The 17,924-nt window shown below is 54.9% G+C and overlaps 1 protein-coding gene across 1 annotated transcript in view; it reads right to left on the reverse strand.

Moving 5' to 3' along the window:
* Positions 1-2,987: 2,987 nt before the first annotated feature.
* Positions 2,988-17,924, reverse strand: part of TOGARAM2 (TOG array regulator of axonemal microtubules 2) — a 38,118-nt gene continuing 23,181 nt past the window's right edge. Inside the window, exons 15-19 of the mRNA XM_054565694.1 lie at positions 17,505-17,599; positions 15,874-16,066; positions 14,755-14,971; positions 7,226-7,312; positions 2,988-3,467 (exon numbers count right to left, since the gene is read on the reverse strand). Coding sequence (XP_054421669.1) covers positions 3,211-3,467; positions 7,226-7,312; positions 14,755-14,971; positions 15,874-16,066; positions 17,505-17,599 — 849 coding nt within the window. The 3' untranslated portion in view covers positions 2,988-3,210. The remainder of the gene's footprint in view (positions 3,468-7,225; positions 7,313-14,754; positions 14,972-15,873; positions 16,067-17,504; positions 17,600-17,924) is intronic.

Below are 17,924 nucleotides of genomic sequence, written 5' to 3' on the forward strand. Positions count from 1 at the left end.
ACGAAGTACCTAGCATTAGGCCGAGAGCCCAGGGAGCCCTGGAGCGCTGGCCATTCGTTTTGGGGGGTCCTAGCTTTAGGAGCAGCTAGGATCAGGGTCTTGTGGTTTCTGCTGCCCGTGGAGTTGGAAAAAGTGTTTGAGTGTTCTAAAATCTCGAAATCTCAGTTGCCATTTCAGAGCTTCCACGAGACGTCTGCATGAGAAAGGACGTCCTAAGCAAGTCCTAAGCAGTTAGCTGTTCTCAAACCAAGTCTTTGATCCTTGATTCTCACACTGGAAAGAGCACGTGCTTCTGGAGGCTATATTCCCACCCTAAAGAGCATTTTAGGTAAGTAGTTTCTGGCCACGCACACACCCAAGCCGCCAGTGGTGGCCCAGTTCTAACCCACCGCGGCTCCCAGGCTGGCCCTGAGTCCCCACGCCGGCCTTCCGTGAGGCCCCGCTCTGGCGGGCACCGCCAGGTGCCAATGCACGGACTTGGGCAGAACCCCCAGCCTGTCGGCCAGGGTGCCTGGAACCAGACTGAAACCTGAAATAGTGAAGGAAAACAGAACCAGGTAAAGATGCATTCTTTGCTTCTCAGCTGGCTTCCGTCGTTTTAAACACCTCCACCACGGGGGTGAGTAGAGAGCACGGGAAGCTTTGCGTTTGAAAATGTACTTGGAAGGCAGGTCAGGAACACAGGGAGACAGGACAATGACACAGGGTACTTTCTGCCTTCAAAATCCCTGCCAGACTCTATGTCCCCGGGCTCCTACAGTTCTAAAAAAGCCCTGAAATGTTCTGACAGGTTGTAGAATTGTGACGATCAGAAAATTCAATCTCCTGAACAACCCCCCAAAGTGTGCTCTGACTTGCAGCAAACAAAACCAATTAAAGTGTGTAAAACTTCACGAACATTGAAAATCAGCCTCTTGAGTATCTTTGCAGGCCTTTCACCTGGTTCAGAGAGAACCAACAAAGGGCAAGGGGGTAGCCAGGAAGCCCCTGCTGGGTCACAGTTAGGGGAGAAGTGCTCACACTGGCGCTAGAATTACACAAAGTCACACTTAAGCTGCCTATTAGAACCCAAATCCCTGGATGGCTGTGTGGTGCCCAAGCTCACCCCAGGGCATTTGGCGGAGGGGCGGCCTAGTTACACCTGGCAACGTGGGCCACGCGGAAAAGCAGCCTCCCCTGCCAGAGGCACCCACAGCGTTTGGAAATACAGAGATGAGTCAGTTTGGGGCTTCCCGGCCTGCCCTGGGCAAACTCCCCAGAAGAGGCCAGAACAGTGATGCTCTGCTCTGGGGTGGTGGCAGTGGGGACAGAACTTGCTGGTCTCGTGCGGGGTGAGGGCAGGGCGGGGCGTGGGGGCCCCCAGCGCTTCGCCCTCTGGATCTGCCCCAGAGCGTCGCCGTGGGTCTGGGCTCCTCGGCTGGGACTGAGACGTTGTCCGTCAGCTTTCACTTTACCCGTGTGTTGGAGTCAATGATGGGAGCTCGAGTTCTTCCTGGTCACATCGCTGTCAAGGCAGAGCCCTCGTCAAGGCCGGGCCACTCCCGCTGTGTCCAGGACCCAGGCCCCGGCATCCCCCACTCAGCGCCAGGCTGCCCTTTCTCTGGCTGCCCCATCAGTGGGCAGCGCCCCCTCTCGGCTTCCTCGCGTCCTGGCCCCAGCGCAGCAGCCCATGCCATTTCAGAGCTTCCACGAGACGTCTGCATACCGTGTAGAGCTGCGCACGCCTCCAAGCGCCTTCAGTCGTGGTGTTTCCAGTGTAAACTTCATCTAGTCCTCCCCAGAACTAGCCAGAATGTCAACTTCCAGAGAAGGCTTTGGGGTAGGCGTTTACACAGACAGGAGCAGAGCAAGGCCGAAGGGCCAGGCCCTGAAGGTCCCCGGGAGCCCTGGGCGCCTAGCAACAGGCCAAACTGGGGAAACAAGGACCTCGCCCCCAGGGTGGCCTTGCCTCCCCTAGCGTATCCCTGGTCATGTTTCAGACCCCCTGACCTTTCATATCACTGGTTGTGTGGTTCAGACCCTCCCCTGACCTTTCCTCCCTAAAGGATAACATCTAGGCCTCAGTTGTGTTTCAGCTCCAGGCCCAGAAAAGCAGCAAAACCGGGCGGGCGATGCCAGGACCAGCTGCATCAGCTAATGACCGCCACCACCACCCGCCGGGCTGACCAATCAGCAAAGGCCACGGCCCTGAAGGAGCACACCGGGAAAACTGATGACTATTCTGCAGCAACCATCCCACCAAAGACCACCCCTAAGAGAAGGATAAAACCCCTCAAGACAAAGGATCCAGCGCTCGCTCTCCCTCTGGGGAACTTGCCAGTCCCCTTTCCCCTGTTCTTCTCCCACAGGCACATATTTCCTAAACTCTAAGGGTCCCCACAAGACCTGTGACCAGGGGAAGAGTGGGCAGCAGCAGCTCATCCAGGGCGAACCCCCAGAGCCTGTCTCCAAGGCCCCCTTTTCTCTGACTTCCCGGTGAGCTAAAGCAGCCCTGCCTTGACTCGTTTCTTTCCTACGTTTTTACGAAACCAAAGCGGCCCAGCCCAGGCTCTGCTGTTGCTCCTTCTGCGCTAAGCCCTTCCTTGTTTCACCGTCCCCAGCTCTCGGTAATGCAGATGCCGAACTTTCCTTGCCTTTTGATACGCTGGGTGGATCTCACTAGGAGGCTTGCATAGGACCGTTCGAGCCTGCACAGATTATATGAGGCAGAGGCACAATGCCCCCCAGAGGTGTCTGTTACACTCACCTCAAGTCAGGCCAATGGCAAATGGACTAGACTGGAATGACCAACTCAGGGTCCCTAGGTTTGGGGGGTGGGAGTTGCAGCTGCTCAAAGATGGGGAACTTTACCCAAAAACTGGCCTGCAACATGCGAGTCTGTGCTACACTTTTTCTCCCTAAGTCTTGGTCTCAGTATTATCTGCAGCTGGTTTTGCTGAGGTTAAAAAAGTGGAAGACAAGAAAACCTTAGAAAAATAAGTCACTCTTTTATTTCTACTTCAAAATATACTATATACATCTGGAACGCTAAGGAAAAGTAGCCCAGGAGATGAGGCCATCATAAAAATAAAATAAGATAAAAAATGACGATTGTCCATTTCAGATCTGACTCCAATCCAGCCGAAAGGGGCGTGAGCTGCCAGAGGGGCATGAGCTGCCAGAGGCCTCACCGTGGCTGCCATCCCTCTTGACGGAGACCTTGGCGCTGCCTCACCGGGATTCCGTGTCTAAGAGTTCCTGGAGCGTTTTGAGGACTTGCTCTGGCTGCCCGGCAGCCGCGTCCTGCAGCCGGGAGCCCATGTGCTCCTGGAGGCACCGGGACAGCCGGCACACCGCCGTGCGGATGTTCCCGCCGTGCCCAGGCAGGACGCCGTTCCCCGCCATGTTGTTCAGGAAGTACCAGAGGACTGGAAGGACGTGGCGCTCCACGGCCTGGGGCTTTCGGGGGTACACCGAGGCCACCAGCACTGCCGCGCAGAAAAAAAGAGGAAGTTATGTGAGTCAGGCACTCTCTTCCTCCCTCACCACCCCTTCATGGGACACCAACTCTGTCCCCAAAGGGCAGACACAGTACCGGGGCCGCCTGACATGTTAGGGGCCCATGAACATGTTTTAGTTTCTTTTAAAGTCAGAAGAAGCAAATATGAAGATATGCAGCCTGGTTTATATTCTGTTTATAGCAGCCGATCACAAAATACAATTTTCTTATATTTTTTTAAATGGAGGAAGGGAGGGACAAAGGCAAAGTGCTCAGGGCCCATGACAGACACAACGGGTCCCTGTGGCCCAGGGGAGAGGAAGGGACAGACACGGCCAGATGGCAATCCCGCCTCTGCTATTCACTGGCGGTGGGAGGCTGAGAAAGCCACCCAACATTTCTGAGCCTGTGCCCTCATCTGTAAAGATCCTAATCCTGAACCAAAGTCCGTGATTGTTAGAAATTAGACAATAAATGTACGTGCAGTGCCTAAGTAGGTAGGCACATGACAAAGAGTAACCAGCACTAGTACTGCTTCAAGCCACGTCGCCACCTATGAGCCTTCATGCAAAGACAGAGAAAACTTGTCCTGGAGAGAGAAGTCAACACTCTTTCTAAAGACATTCTGGAAAATAAAACAGCCAGCAGGTCAGGCCAGGAGGACAGGCCAGCGTGGCCTTCCCAGTGTCTGCAGGCTAAACTTCACCGGAAGACCAGCCGCAATTCGGGAGGCGTGAACGCGCGGCTCTGTTCATCCTCATGGTATCCCGAGAAGCAGAGTGCTGGCCGTTCACAGAGAAGGAGCCAGGACTCAGGACTCAGTGCCGGCCCAACACCACACACCTAATAAGGGCAGAGTGGAGGACAGAGGCCAGGCCTGCCTTGTCTCCAAAGTTCAAGTCCTTTCCACTGCTCATGCCCCAAAGCCCCTATAGGTTCTGCATTTCAGAGGCTGACTAGGAGTTTTATTTTTAATGAAACCACATCTGTCCTGCCATCATCAGCTGAACATCACCCTATCGCTCAGATTATCTCCCAGCAGGAGTCCCACGGGGCCCTCTGATTTCAGAGCCAGCCTGGGACAGTGGGGAGCCAGAGGTGTCCTGGGCCCCCTCAGCTAGGCCTGCCGCTCATTTCCCAAGGACTGTGTACACTGGCTTTCAGGCCATGCACTGTGGGGCCTCCCAGGGGCTCCGCAATGTCACAGAGCCCTTAGAAACACAGGTGATCCTCGCTCCTGGGACAGGCAGGCCGGCAGCCGCTGAGTCACCCAGCCATGCCAGGTGTTCACTGGGAAAGTCTCCCAGGGGGAGGAGCCCTGAGCAGCTGCACAAAGTGGGGCAACTTCTTGGAACAGGCTGCGAAGGGAGGGCCCAGCTAACAGGAAAGCCACCCACATCAGCCACAAGGGTCAGGGAGCAAGGGGCAGTCCGAGGAGGGCAGCACAAGGGAACCAAAAGAAAATGCTCCTAATTAGCTACTTACTCCGAACATCTATTACTCAAGGGTTTCCTAACTCTCCCACTTCAAATGAAGGTGAGAACTTTCCCCAGAGCTAGGCCCAGGCAGGGGTCCCGGCTTCCACCAAAGGGTGACGGGCTCCCTGTCCCCCCGCCCCCGCCCCATAGAGCTCCCCTCCCTGTCTGGCCATAGCCGCCACACTGGAACCCTCTCCCTCCCACGGCCAGGCCTCGATCCTGCCCACCTGAGTCCCACGTCCCCCGGGGCAGGCAGGGGGAGGGCACCTGGCTGATGGGTGGGTCTCCGGCTGGCAGAGACTGGCAGTGACCCTTCTGGGTATCATCGTAAGGAAGAAAACCCATTAAAATTAAGCTTAAAAGGTAGCTGAGGTAATTAGCAAAAGATTTGCTGCTGTTAAGCTGTGCTATTCTTAGTCCGCACTTTGTGTCAGTTGAAACTTTTTTTCTGTGTTCCTGGCTGACTCCCGGTTAACAGGAGAGCTATGGCGAAACAAACTCTTGCTTGTGGGGTCTCTTGGAAGTAGACAGAAAACATATACCATAAATAGATACGCAATCAAAAGTGAGGTACCCACCCACCTCTGGGCCACATAAATGCCCTACACGAGGACGGGTAGGCTTTCACCGAGAAAATGCTGATTTTAAGCAACAGAAAGGGTTCCTTGTCTGGTACTCAGGGTGGTCTCAGTTAGGTGGCGCCTTTCTCCCCCCAGGGCGCCCACAGCATGGCGCCACGGCTGCATCACAGCCCCAGCCCTGCCTCACTCGCCTCACCTGCCTGGGGAAGGCCTGGCACCTGGACGGGAGGTTAGAGGCTATTCCAAGGTCACTGAGAGAACCAACCCAGGACAAGCGGCAAGGCAAGAGAAGGGGCGGTGGAGGAGCTGGAGTGATGTCCCCGCTCAGGCAGCAGGCGCTGGGCACCCCAAGGGCCCAGTGCTGTGGGGCCCTGGCTGGGCCAGCACCGTGTGGCCTGTGCTCTTCAGAGGCGCATGGCACCAGGCAGGAGGGCTGGGGCGGGGGAGGCAGAGGAAGCGCTGCCCTGGCCGAGGAAGAAGGGTGGAGGAGGGATCTGCAGGCGGGCCACAGGTGCAGGCAGCGGTGAGAGCGCGGGAGGGCGGCCTCTATAAGGAGGGCTGTGCACCGGTGCCTACAAGGCACAGGCTGGGGCCGCCCGGGGCAGGCAGCAGAGCACTGAGGTTGAGCGCTTGGCTCTGCGGCCAGGCTCCTGGGGACAAAGCCTGGACCATTCGCTCAGGGACCTTGGGCACTTAAGCTTTCCGAGCTCCGTGTTCCTTATTTCTACTAAAGGGGCCATCATGGAACCCACGCCCTCCTTTTGGGGTTGTCAGGATTCATGGTCCAGGACCTGTCACTGAGGGTCAGGGAAGGGGGCAGAGTCTGGGGCCAGGCAGAGACAGGCCCTGTGGGCCACTCCAGGAGCCCGGTCACACCCCTGAGGACAGCTGCGGAGCCACGCAAGGCTTCAGGTGGGGGATGGCATGGCCCGTCTGCGTTCTAGGGGGCCCTCCGGAGTCCTGAGAACGGACTGCATCCTGCCTCCTCCCTAGATGGGACCTTCTGAAGATGGAGGGGGAAGCTTTTGGCAAGCAAGAAAGATAACAAACCAACTTAAGTAACCTGCCCTTAGGTCAGCGTTCGCAGGTGGGAAATGGGTCTGTCTCCCACAGACAGTATCCTTGCTGTGCTGCCCCCTCAAGGACCAAGGCAGAAGGTTTCAGTGCGGGAACAAAATCACGCCAGGCTAACGCTGCAAAAGCGAAGCAGACGTAAGCTCGGAGCCAGCTTTCCTCGGCTGAGGCTTGAAGAGGGCAGAGCAGATTCAGGCTGAGGTCCCATGTGCATGTAACGGGCACCTGGCCAAGGGCTCGAAAGGGGCTGAAACCCAGCCCAGGCTCCGCTGGCCAGGCCGCACGTGCCACAGAAGAGGCAGCTTTATCAAACTGTCATGACAACGCTGCTGCTGGCGTGCGCTGGCATGCACTGGCAGCGTCTGCCCAGGAGGGTCAGGTGCCCTATGGGCCAGCGGCAGAGAGAAAAAAGGCATCGCGGTTTCGTAAGAACCATTTTGCTTATGTACAAACCTGTTTTGTTTGGAACAAAACCAAAGACCGTCTTCTGGCAATGTGGGGATTATCTTTGAAAACCAGATTCTGAAAACTTTTCAATGGTCTGTGACTATTGGCCAGCAGAGAATAGAGATGGACCGGGAGGCGGTGGGGGGAGGGCCGTGAGGGGCGCTCACCTGACAGGCGGTCTGTGACGTCGAGCACTGCGCGGCCACTCAGGAAACGCACTCGCCCAGCAAACACTGGCAGGAGGCAAATGTTGTCTGAAAGAGACAGAGCGTCTGCAGCTGTGATGCTGTGGCTGAACAATGACGCCAGCTCAGCGCCAGGTACCCACAACACCGACGTGCGGAAGAGGCCCTTTGGGGGCTGCATTAATTTTTCCAGGTCACAATGGGGCCACTTTAAAAAGTGAAGGTACATGGGTTGTTTGGGGACGAGTGAGTGGCCTGGAATAGTTCAAGTGGCCCCAATCAGGCCTTATTTCCTCCCACAGAGGAAAGCCAAAGGGGTTCGGCTTGTCGGTGCTCCCTCAAAACTGCTGTGAGCTGGGGGGGCAAGGGGATACACAGATGGAGTTAGAGACAGACAGGTAGTTAGACAGATAACAGATTGATAGATAACAGATGATGATAGGTAGATGACTGATAGATTGATAGATAACACACAGATGATAGATAGTTGATAGATGATTGGTGATAGAGAGATAGACAGGTGATAAATGGTAGGTGATGGATGACAGAGACAGATCGATGGACATAGATTTGGATATACAGATATAGTCTTAGGGGAAACTGAGGAACTGAGCCATGGTCACGCCAAAGAGCAGATAGGAAGAGATAGATGATAGATGGATCACTGATAGATTGATGGATGACAGATGACTGATGATGATAGACAGATGGACAGATAAGGGTTGAGGTCAGAATTCAGAAATTGCAGCTGTCCTCAAAGCCTGAGCTTGTGCTCTGAGCAGTAGGAGGTACTCACCACGGGGTGGTCAGTGATTTCCACACTGTACATTTATTGGTGCCCTCTGTGTATAGGCATGGAACTAGGAGCTAAATAAGACCTGTCCTCCTCTTCCTCCTCCTCCTTTTTCCCCTCGAGAAGGTGAGGAGGCAGACACTCACACGTGAACTCTAGCCCAGTGGGGAGCACATGCTCAAGGGACTAAGAGCTGGGGGAGGGCGCAGGGCGGTGACCAGAGCTATGGTGACCAACTCAGCTTGTACCACCCCGACCTTCCCACAGCCCGGGAGTCCTCCCAGCCCTCGGCACACCAGGATGGTTGATCACCCTCTTGGGAGCAGAATCACCCATCAGACTCTGCAAGGGCCAGCAGAGCCAGACTCTGAGGGTTGGGGGAGGGGCAGGTATTCTCTCTCAATAGTTTCTATGTAACCTCATCGTGTGAGACCCAGGCCCAGATGCCACACTCAGAAAGAGAGCACAGTATACCCTCCACATGCCCCCAGTTCACCTTTCAGAAGGCTCAGGCAAAAGATGGAGTTTTAACCTTTGTCTAACTGTCCCGCACCCCCACACCCGCCCAGCGCCCCAGCCACAGCCAAACACAGGAGCCCAGCTCCCGTGCTACCCAGCCGTGCCCATGGATGGAGCCTAGGGACCAAGCACTTCCCCACTCGGATCTTGAAGGCGTGTTAATCACAGAGAGGAACCACTAGTGGTGAAATCACAGCAAATGGGGGAAGGGGGTGTTCTGAGATAAAGAGGCGAGTCTCCATTATCCTTTGATATATTTCTCAAGTGCACTCCACTTGGCCCCATAGGAACTGAATTTAGAAGCTGCGCATTCCTCCCCACTTTAGGTGGCACCTCCTGGCGTCTCAAACTATTAACCTTGAAATCCTGCATCCCTCACAAAGACACGTAAGGTAAGGAAAGTGGCCCCTCACACAGGGAAAATACACTCATCTAGAAAATACCCAAGGTAGGGCCAGTCTCCATGGCCTCTGAACCGCCTCGGCCCCGAACCCTGGAGGTGGCGCCTCACCCAGCTCCCAAGAGTCTGCGACCACAGCAGTCAGGGCGTAACCCAATGGGAGGTGGGGCCCGCCACAAAATGCACTTTTCAGGGCTGTGGCTGAGGAGTCTGGGAGGTGAGGGGCATTACCAGAGCAGGCCCCTGTGGTCCCAGGAGCTGACCGTCTCAAGGCCATATTTCTCTTTGTAGGGGACAGTGATTAGGGGCCTGCCTGAGGAATCCTTTCTGGTAAGTGGCATCTTTGCTGGGTTCCTGCGCTACCGCGGCACCAAGCCTCAGCCTCCCCACAGATGTGCAATCAAAGCTTTCTTTTTCCATCAGGCAACCATTCCAGCTAAGATCTAATTCTGCTTCCCTTGCTCTCTTCCTGAGATGTCTAAGGTATACATAGGAGAAAGCGTACATCTCTGCTGCTTACAGAAGCTCCGTCCAGAAGGCAAGAGTCTTTAAAATAATTTGTGCCAGGAGATAAAAGAGATACCAGCCTCTAAAATATTGCAGTTTGCAAGAAGTGATCTCAGAATGTCTCAGTAAAGCTGTAATTGTGTAAAAACAGGTTTGTATATCATCACCTGCATTACTGTGTGCCGGCGCTTCTATTCCTCCCCTCACCCTACTCCCATTATCAGCTAGGAGCTCACCTCTGATGGCAAGGACTTCTCCCCTCCAGAGCAGGAAAGAAGTAAAGACCTGGGGAATCCTTAAAAAGGCACATCCCACAGACATCTATGCCACACCATGTTCCCATGGTGCCTGGTACACAGCAGGTGCTCAATAAATGCTTACAGCGTGCCGGGCAATGTTATAGCAGAGACACAAAGTTTGCCCAAGCACCATGCCCCCCAGGTAGCTGGCCTCTCTTCCTCTGATTACTTTTACGGTGAAGGGTGCTCACCGTCCCAGTCACTCCCAGGTTCCATAAGTGGCAGGAGAGCCTAGAGGTTAAGGGTGTGGGCCCTGAGCTCAGATTGCCTGGGTTTGAATCCTGGCCCTTCCACGTTTTACTGTGTAATGTTGGACAAGTCACTTATCCTCTCTAAGCCTCAGTTTACCCATCTATGAAATGGGGATGATAGTAGTACCTCCTTCACAGAGCTGCTGCGAGGATTAAATGAGTTCACATAATGCTTAGGACAGTGAAACTGGAGCATACAATTACTATGTAAGTATCCACTACTGTTGTTGCTATGACTACTATTCCCCTAAAATGCCCCGAAAGCCCAGCAAACTTCATGGTGAAGAAATCAGTTAAGCGGCTGGAATCTAACTTCTGAAAATTTCAAATCCATGCTCTGTTAGCCTGGCCCCGGGGGTTCAGAGGCTCTGCTTCTGCACCACAAGGAAGCCAGAGCGGGTCTCAGTGCTGCCCACACCAAGAGGCAAGCAGAGCCACACAATGCGGGGCAGAGCCTCCGCTGGCAGGCCAGACACCCTGCCTTCCCCGGCCCCGCCTCCCGCTCTGCACTGGGGCGGAGTCCAGGCCAGGGGCCGCCACCTGCCTGTGCAGCGACCCTGAGGCCGCGGGGCCCCACCCTCCTCCTGCTCCTGGGGGACCAGAGTGGAGCTGTGAAGAAAGGGTAAAAAACGTAGTAGCATGTGAACACTGGCAGCAAAGAAACTGGAATCGAACCGGACTCCCGACAGTATGCTTCAGGGCTATGGTGTCGCAATGCAATGAGCTCAGTAAGTTATGATGTCACAGAGCCCAAAGCTCTATAGCCACCAAAACGAGGTCTGCATCACAGGAAGAAACTGGGAATGACCCACCTAAACAGAAAATGCAAGCTATGGTGTAGCAGGTGACGGAGCGGTGAAAAGTGATTCAAGTGTGTCATTATATGTAAATGATCATGCTTTGTCTAAAAAAAAATCAGGATGCAAATTCAAATGTATTATATAATCACAGCCATGTATACCAACAGGCAATGAAAATATCTATAATGAAAAATGCCAAATGTTAATAATGGTTTATTTTAAGAGTTGGGACTGTGAGGTATTTTTTTCTCTCCAGATGCTTTGCACTTTTTATTTTCTCAATAATTAATAAGTATACTTTTACAATGGTGGAAAGTACACTCTATATTTTTAAATTAACTAGAAAGACTGCATAATAGCATGGGAAACTGGGTAGTATTAAATGAAAGATGCAAAGTCAAAACTGTATTTACATTCTGATTTTTAACCAAGGAAATCTCTGTGCACGTAGACAAGAAGCAAACGATAAAAGAGATGTTTTTAAGCAGTTGCTGTATCAGAGGGGCGCCATGGATGAATGTGTAAATTCCATTAACAATGTAATGTTGGGCATAATATTTTATATAAGGTAATAAGTTTAAAGTCAAAGAGAAAAATAGCCAAAATAAGTCGGAAGTCACCCATTTCTGAGCTTTCCCGCCCTCTCCAGCACTGGCCAGGGGCTGTGGTAAATCAAGAGAACTTGGGGCGCTCACAAGCCCGCATGTAGAGAGGTCTGACCTGGAGCAGGTGAGCTGCCAGCGGTCTGATGTTTTAATTAGTGGCATTTCTTCTGTGATTCACCCAGTCATGGAGCCCAAAGAACCCACCAGTCAGCTCAGGAACTGCCTGGACACCTGAATGAATGCCCCTAAAATCAGAGGCTCTCAGTGCTGAGTAGAGAAGGCACTATTCCAGCCTCACCCCTGGAGAGGTCCCAAGGCAGGCAGGGACAAAGGGCAGAGGTTAGGGGGCAAGGCGCCCAACCTGTCTCCTTCCTTACCATCCCCCCAAAAGGGAACATGGGCAGAAATCCCACCGGCTCTGCCTACCAACACACCACCTGTCCCTAAAAAAACCCAAACAACTAGAAGAGCTGTGGCAGCTGAGGAGTCCACTTTATCACTGACTTCCAGAATAAAGAACGATCTTAAGAAGCCGCCTGAGAAGCCAGCCTCCCAGTTTGGCTGTGCCATCTGGACTTTGTGCCAGAAGATGGTCTAGCCTGGCTGTGCTCTTGACCCCTTGGGCCCCCGCAGAGCACGAAACAAATACAGCATGTCGAGCTGCTGCTCTGTGATTTTTCACAGTTAAGTATTTCATAGCATCTCCCAGATTCTCTCTAGCCTGGAGCCCAGGATCTCTCATGGGGCATGAGGGAGCAGGCTTGGGAGAAAGCTTCCTCTGCTCAAAGGGCCCCAAGCCACCTCCGGCGGGGGGGGAGGCTGCAAGGTGCTAAGGGTCCCCCCAGGAACCACTAGGGCCACCAGGCTCAGCCTGGGTGCCATGGGAAGGAAGATTTACACCCCTTCTCTTCTGTCCCACCTACCTCATCTCTGCTTCTACCACCCAATGCCCCAGGACAATGGGAAGTTTAGCTACGCTCATCCATTTCAGAGTGGTGCGAACTAGGCTCAGACCACTATTCCTGCGGCACACCCTGGCAGTGATGCACTCTCCTTGTTGGCAACCTAAATCCCTTCAGCTCTGACCTAGGGGGATATGGAAATTGGCTCATCACGTTACCTTTAAGAATGTTTTCAGCACCGGTGTTGCTGGTGGGGCTAAGAGGGTAGGCACACCTTTCAAAATGACGCAGAACCAAGACCCTGAGCTTCACCCTTTGGGCCCCGCAGGAGCCTTCTGCCAGGGATTCACTGGCTCCTCCATCCCTCCGAGGCCAGCCCCATCCCACCCCAGCCTGGTGCTGACCTACAGAGCAGAGAGGAAGACAGTTCCGCTCAGGCCTGCTGCCTTTCTCCTTGCACTGAGTCCTCCTGCTGATGGACCAGACCGGGCATCGTCAGCCCAATCTGAGGGACACCCTCTCTCTAGGCAAATTCCTGTAAACCACAACCTGCCTCAAGGTATGGTCAGGTCACAAAAGCAGACCATCCCCACGCCCCCTTTCCAGGGGGCTCAGCCCAGGATCACGTAGCAGGGCCCCAGGCAGAGTGGACCTGAGCCTTGTGAAAATGCGAGACACCAGATTCCGCAGCCCAGAGCTTCAGAACTTCCACGTGCTCAAGAAGGCTGGCCTAGCCCTAGCTGGTGTGGCTCAGTGGACTGAGCACTGGCTTGCGAACCAGAAGGTCGCTGGTTCGAGTCCCAGGAAGGGCACGTGCCTGGGTTGCAGGCCAGGTCCCCAGTTGGGGGTGTCAAGAAGCAACCGAATCTATGTATCTCCCATGCATCATGCACTGATGTTTCTCTCCTTCTCTTCCCCCTTCCTAAAAATAAATAAATAAAATCTTCAAAAAAGAAAGAAGACTGATCCAATGGCAAAAACAGAAAGGAAAACACCTGGAAGGGAAGAGTTAAAAGCTCCTCTCCCCAGACAAGGGTGCTTATCCTCTTCAAATAGCTAAAGCTTATTTTGCTTGGTGTAGGTTTTTCCAATAAATTCAGGTCCTGTGGTGATTTACCAAGAGCCTTGGTTATTGGCAACAGCAATCTCACTTACCCACAGCAGCACTAAGAACAAGCCATAATTTAGAGCTGGATTTATATTGTTTGTTCTACAGCCACAAACCCAGCAAATCATAAATTCCCTCTGAGATGGAGAGAGGAAATTGACAATATTTATGAACTTGAGAGGCGGAGGAGGACCAGGCCAGGCCTTTGATTTGTGACTGAAACTTCTCCTGGAGGCCTCAGCCAAGGACACGGTGCTGTCCCAGCCCCAGGGAGCTGGGCTCAGGCCAGGGTGTGGGGATGAGGCAGTGGGAGGCAGGGGGCGTGCGCGTGTGCCTGGCAGGGTCCAGCCTCACCAGAGGGGTGCTCTGTGGGTGCTAAAGACAGGACATCGCTCTGTGCTCCTCAGGACCTACAACAAGCCACACGGCAAACACAGGCGGTTCTCAGATCGTACGTGTTCTTGCATCAAGGCAAGACTGGTTTGCAAAAACTCTTGCTTCTACTGGTTGGGACTTAATTCTACTCATGAACTACATTCTCACATGTGCTGGGGGTTGTGAACCCACACTTCAGCCTGTGTACTCGCACTAAACATTACCCGAAAGAACCAAGATGTGATACGGCAAAGCCCACAGGGAACTGGGGAGCTCCCTCCTTTCCTGATGTCTCTCTCATAGTTCCCTCCTCTTTGTTCTTTTCATTCCTCCCCCACCCCCACTCCAATTCCACTCCCCATGCCTCATGCCGAACCCCTCCCACCCAAAGCTCTGGCCCCAAACAATTCTCCGAAAAGGCAACTCTCCTCCATTTCACACTCAAAAAGCCAGTGGGACGCCAGCCTGACTCCTGTGCCAGACAGTCGAGGTGGCCCGCCATCCAGGCCCACCTACCCATCAGCTTTGTCCTCCCCAATAAGCTCGCCCTGCGGTCTCACAGGCATCCTGCCTGGTCCCCATACAAGCCACATTCACTGCTCCCATCTCTACAGCTAAAACCTGTTGGCAGCCCTTCCCAGCTCCTTCCTGGCAATCCTGACCTGCTCTCCTTCAATACGCCATTGGCTCGCTCACCGCGGTGCTGTGTGGCCTTGGGTGAGACATTGACAATCACATGCACTAAAGAAGGCAACACCACATCATCCCCAACGTCTCCTCTGCTTTCACCATCTATGACACACACATGGGGTGACACAGGAAAGTGGCCCACCAAGAACCTCGGAGGCCCTGGGCTGCCCACCCCCACCCTACACAGCCTCCGGGCAAACGCTGAACCTGTGCGGGTCACCGCTCTGCAGATGCCCAGGCAGGGGCCAGGCGGGGGGCTCACCCAGACTCTCAATCATGGCATCCAGGGCAGTCACAGCGGCAGCATAAATCCCCGAGTTCCTGGAGTTGAGGTTGTCCGCGACGGCGACAATGATGGAGAGCAGCATGGGGAGCAAGCGCTCCCTGAGGAGGGGGGCCATCTTGGCGAGGGACTCCAGCGCCCACTGGTTCACTTTCTTGTTGGAATCCTGAAGCCTTGGGGTGAAAGCATCAAAGACCTATTCAGGGAACAGAAACCAAGAGCCCATGGGAACCCAGGCTGGCAGGGGTCCCACAGCCCAGCCGGCCACCCTCAGCAGGGGCTCCTCCCGCATCCCGGACAGCGGTCCTCCACCCTATGCCGAGCATTCGCAGTGATAGAGAGTCAGCCCCCTCAAAGCGGGGCGGGGGGTGGCGCGAGAGGGAAGAGCGACCATATATTGAGCACTCATCGTGTGCCAAGTTCTAGAACATCTTGTAAGCCACTCGGCACTCACTCTTTCCTGGAATCATCTTAACAACCCATGAGGCATGGGTACTCATCCTCGCTTTACCATTAAAAACAAACAAAAACTGAAGCTGGAAGAGGTTAAATCACTTGCCCAGACCGCACAGCTCGTAAGAAACGTGAACGGAAACCCAGGTCTGCCGACTTCCTGCCTGCGTCTTAACCAAGCTGCATTGTGGCCTGTCAGCAGCCTTGCTCCTGGAAGAAGCCTCTGTCCTGTTTCCCATTCTGTGCATGGGCTGTGGCTGCTCCTGAGCCATCCTGGCCCCGTCGCCTGGCCATCTACAGGCTCTGCCCGCAAAACATCATGCACATACTAGACCAGTAGAGGCCCATGGCCACAGCATCCTTCACGTCTTCCCTCCTCCCCAAAATCTTCCAGAAGGGCAGGAGATGCCCAGGATACCTCCAAGCAGTCCCAAGGTGCCTGATAGGAGGCAGTGCCCTCACCCCCTTCAGCTGCTTCCAAGTATTCATAGAGTGTTACCAAGGCAACTGGATGGCAAATGCTTGTTGGGCTCCCCTTACCTTGAAGGGTCTGGCACAATGTTTAACCCTGTTCAGAGTTTTCCAAATTGAAGTGGCACCCCTGGCAAAAGACAGGTGGCAGGGCAGGGGTGGGGCAGCGCTTACCTGGACCAGGTTGGCGGTGATGAGTTCTGGCTTGGCCTGGCAGTGCTCAAGCAGCTGCCCCACGCCTTCCCTCCGAGACTGGTAGTCCTTGGCCTCCAGCAGCCGCGTCAGCTCTCGCAGCTGCTCCGCCACCTCCGAGCCACCCCACTTGGAAGAGCGCAGCCCCGCCAGCCTCGGGCCTTTGGAGCCAAGCCTAAGAGGAAGGAGCATCTGACCTGGGCAGCCCAGGGGATGGATACCTCTTATCCCATGCCCCCTCCCACAGACAGGTGGGGCTTGGGAACTCTGGAAATCCTTTCTCCTCAGGGGACTGGGGTGGTTTCCAGACCTCAGGGGCAGAGATTTCTCTTCCTGCCTTTCTTTCTCTTTTCAGAAGACAGGTAAAAAATGGGAGAAAGCCTATAGGGAGGGGTGGGGAATCCACAAAAGGATAACGGGGCACATTTCATCTAAGAGTGGGGGAAGACCTTGCCCGGTGCCCGAACCCTGACCCCCTGTTGCCGAGGCCCTGCTCGCTGTTCTCCCTTAACTAGGGAAAGGCTAAGAAGCCCTGTTGTCTTAGGCTGGGATCACACGCCCACGGCAGCCCCTGGCCCGGTCTAGCCGGCACGAGAGCAGCTCCATTCCATTCTCCAAGCCCTGCCCCAGCTCAGAGCCTGCGTCTTGGAGCTCCTGCCCTCCACCCGAGTCCCACCCGACAGAGCCCAGCATCCTCCGTTCTGTCACTCATTCCTACATTCTCCGCTTTTTGCCTGCCGAGTGCTGGGGCCTGTGCTGGGTGCTGAGAACAAGGAGGCGAGAGAGACAGTCTGCAGAGGGGCTCACAGGCAGGACAGCAAAGTCAGCGGGCTGACAGAGGACTGAAGAGCACGGATGACCTGTCCACCCAGAAGACACGGGGGCGCAGAGTGTCAGAGAGAGCTTCTGGGAGAAGGTGGCAGGTGAGCTGAATCTCATGGCATCTTGGGGAGTAAACAGGTATGTTCTAGGTGCAGATGGCCCAGCATAAGGCATGGAACCAGCAGAAGCAAAGGCACAGTAGGGAGGGAGCATGGTGGGCGGGCCCACCGGCTGCTCTGGTCTGGCTGAGGGCAAGTGTGGGAGAGAGAGCAGGAGGCTTCTGCTGAAGAGGTGGGCGGGGCCTCCCTGGGGTCCCTGCTAAGGAGCTCAGATGTGGTCCTTGGGGAGTTCACGTTTTAGGCACAGGAATGACCTTTGGTTTCTAACTCCTCCTAGCAGCCACCCTCCAGCACCTCAGTCCATTCCTTGTCATCTGCCTGTGTCCCAGCTCTGCCTCTGAACTAGTCCCAGGCCGACTGCTTCGCTGGTGAAAGGATCTGCCGGTCTAAGTGAACGAGGAACGCTGGGTTCCCACGGGTGGCCTGACCGACGCAGTGGCGCCCCCTTGACCACGAGGGTAGGAACCCGCTTCCGCCCATCCAGGCTCCGAGGCCTAGCACGTAGTCTTCCTAGGACTTGGGCGCGGGACCACGTCCTATAAATTTCTCCTCTAGTGCTGCACACCCAGCCAGGCGTCGGCCGTAGCCCTAGTCCGCGCTCCTTCCCGGGCCACCCTGCCGCCTTCATCAAGTCTTGCAGGGGGAGCCCCAGAGAGCGAAGAGTGGCCATACCCGTCCTCACCAGGCAGTCCGTTCTCACGCACCACCAGGCTCCTCGACACCTTGTGGCCTCTGGCAGATGGCAGTTCATCGCTGTCGTCTAGTCCCTTGAAAAATGCACACAGGACTTGAACCAAAAGGAGTGGCCTCTGGGGAACAGCTAGGCCCTCCAGCATAGACCGTAGCCCCGCCCACCGGGGGGCGGAGGGGGGGGCGGTCAAGATCCGCATTTCACGGGCGAGGACGTGGAGACCCAGGGAGGCGCAAGGGACACAGGCGGTGAGAGGCTGAACCAGGCTGAGCAAAGGCCGAGCGAATCACGTGATCTCCGCGGGCAGGGGCAGGTGACTTAAAAGCCTTTGGAGTGCAGTCCCCCCACCCCCACTCCCATCCCCGACCGGCCGGAGGCTGCCGGCTCAACTCCGGTCCCCA

This window comes from Pteronotus mesoamericanus, unplaced genomic scaffold, assembly GCF_021234165.1.
Source record: "Pteronotus mesoamericanus isolate MK-2021 breed Mesoamerican mustached bat unplaced genomic scaffold, CSHL_Meso_final contig_101, whole genome shotgun sequence".
In the NCBI taxonomy this organism is placed as follows: Eukaryota; Metazoa; Chordata; class Mammalia; order Chiroptera; family Mormoopidae; genus Pteronotus; species Pteronotus mesoamericanus.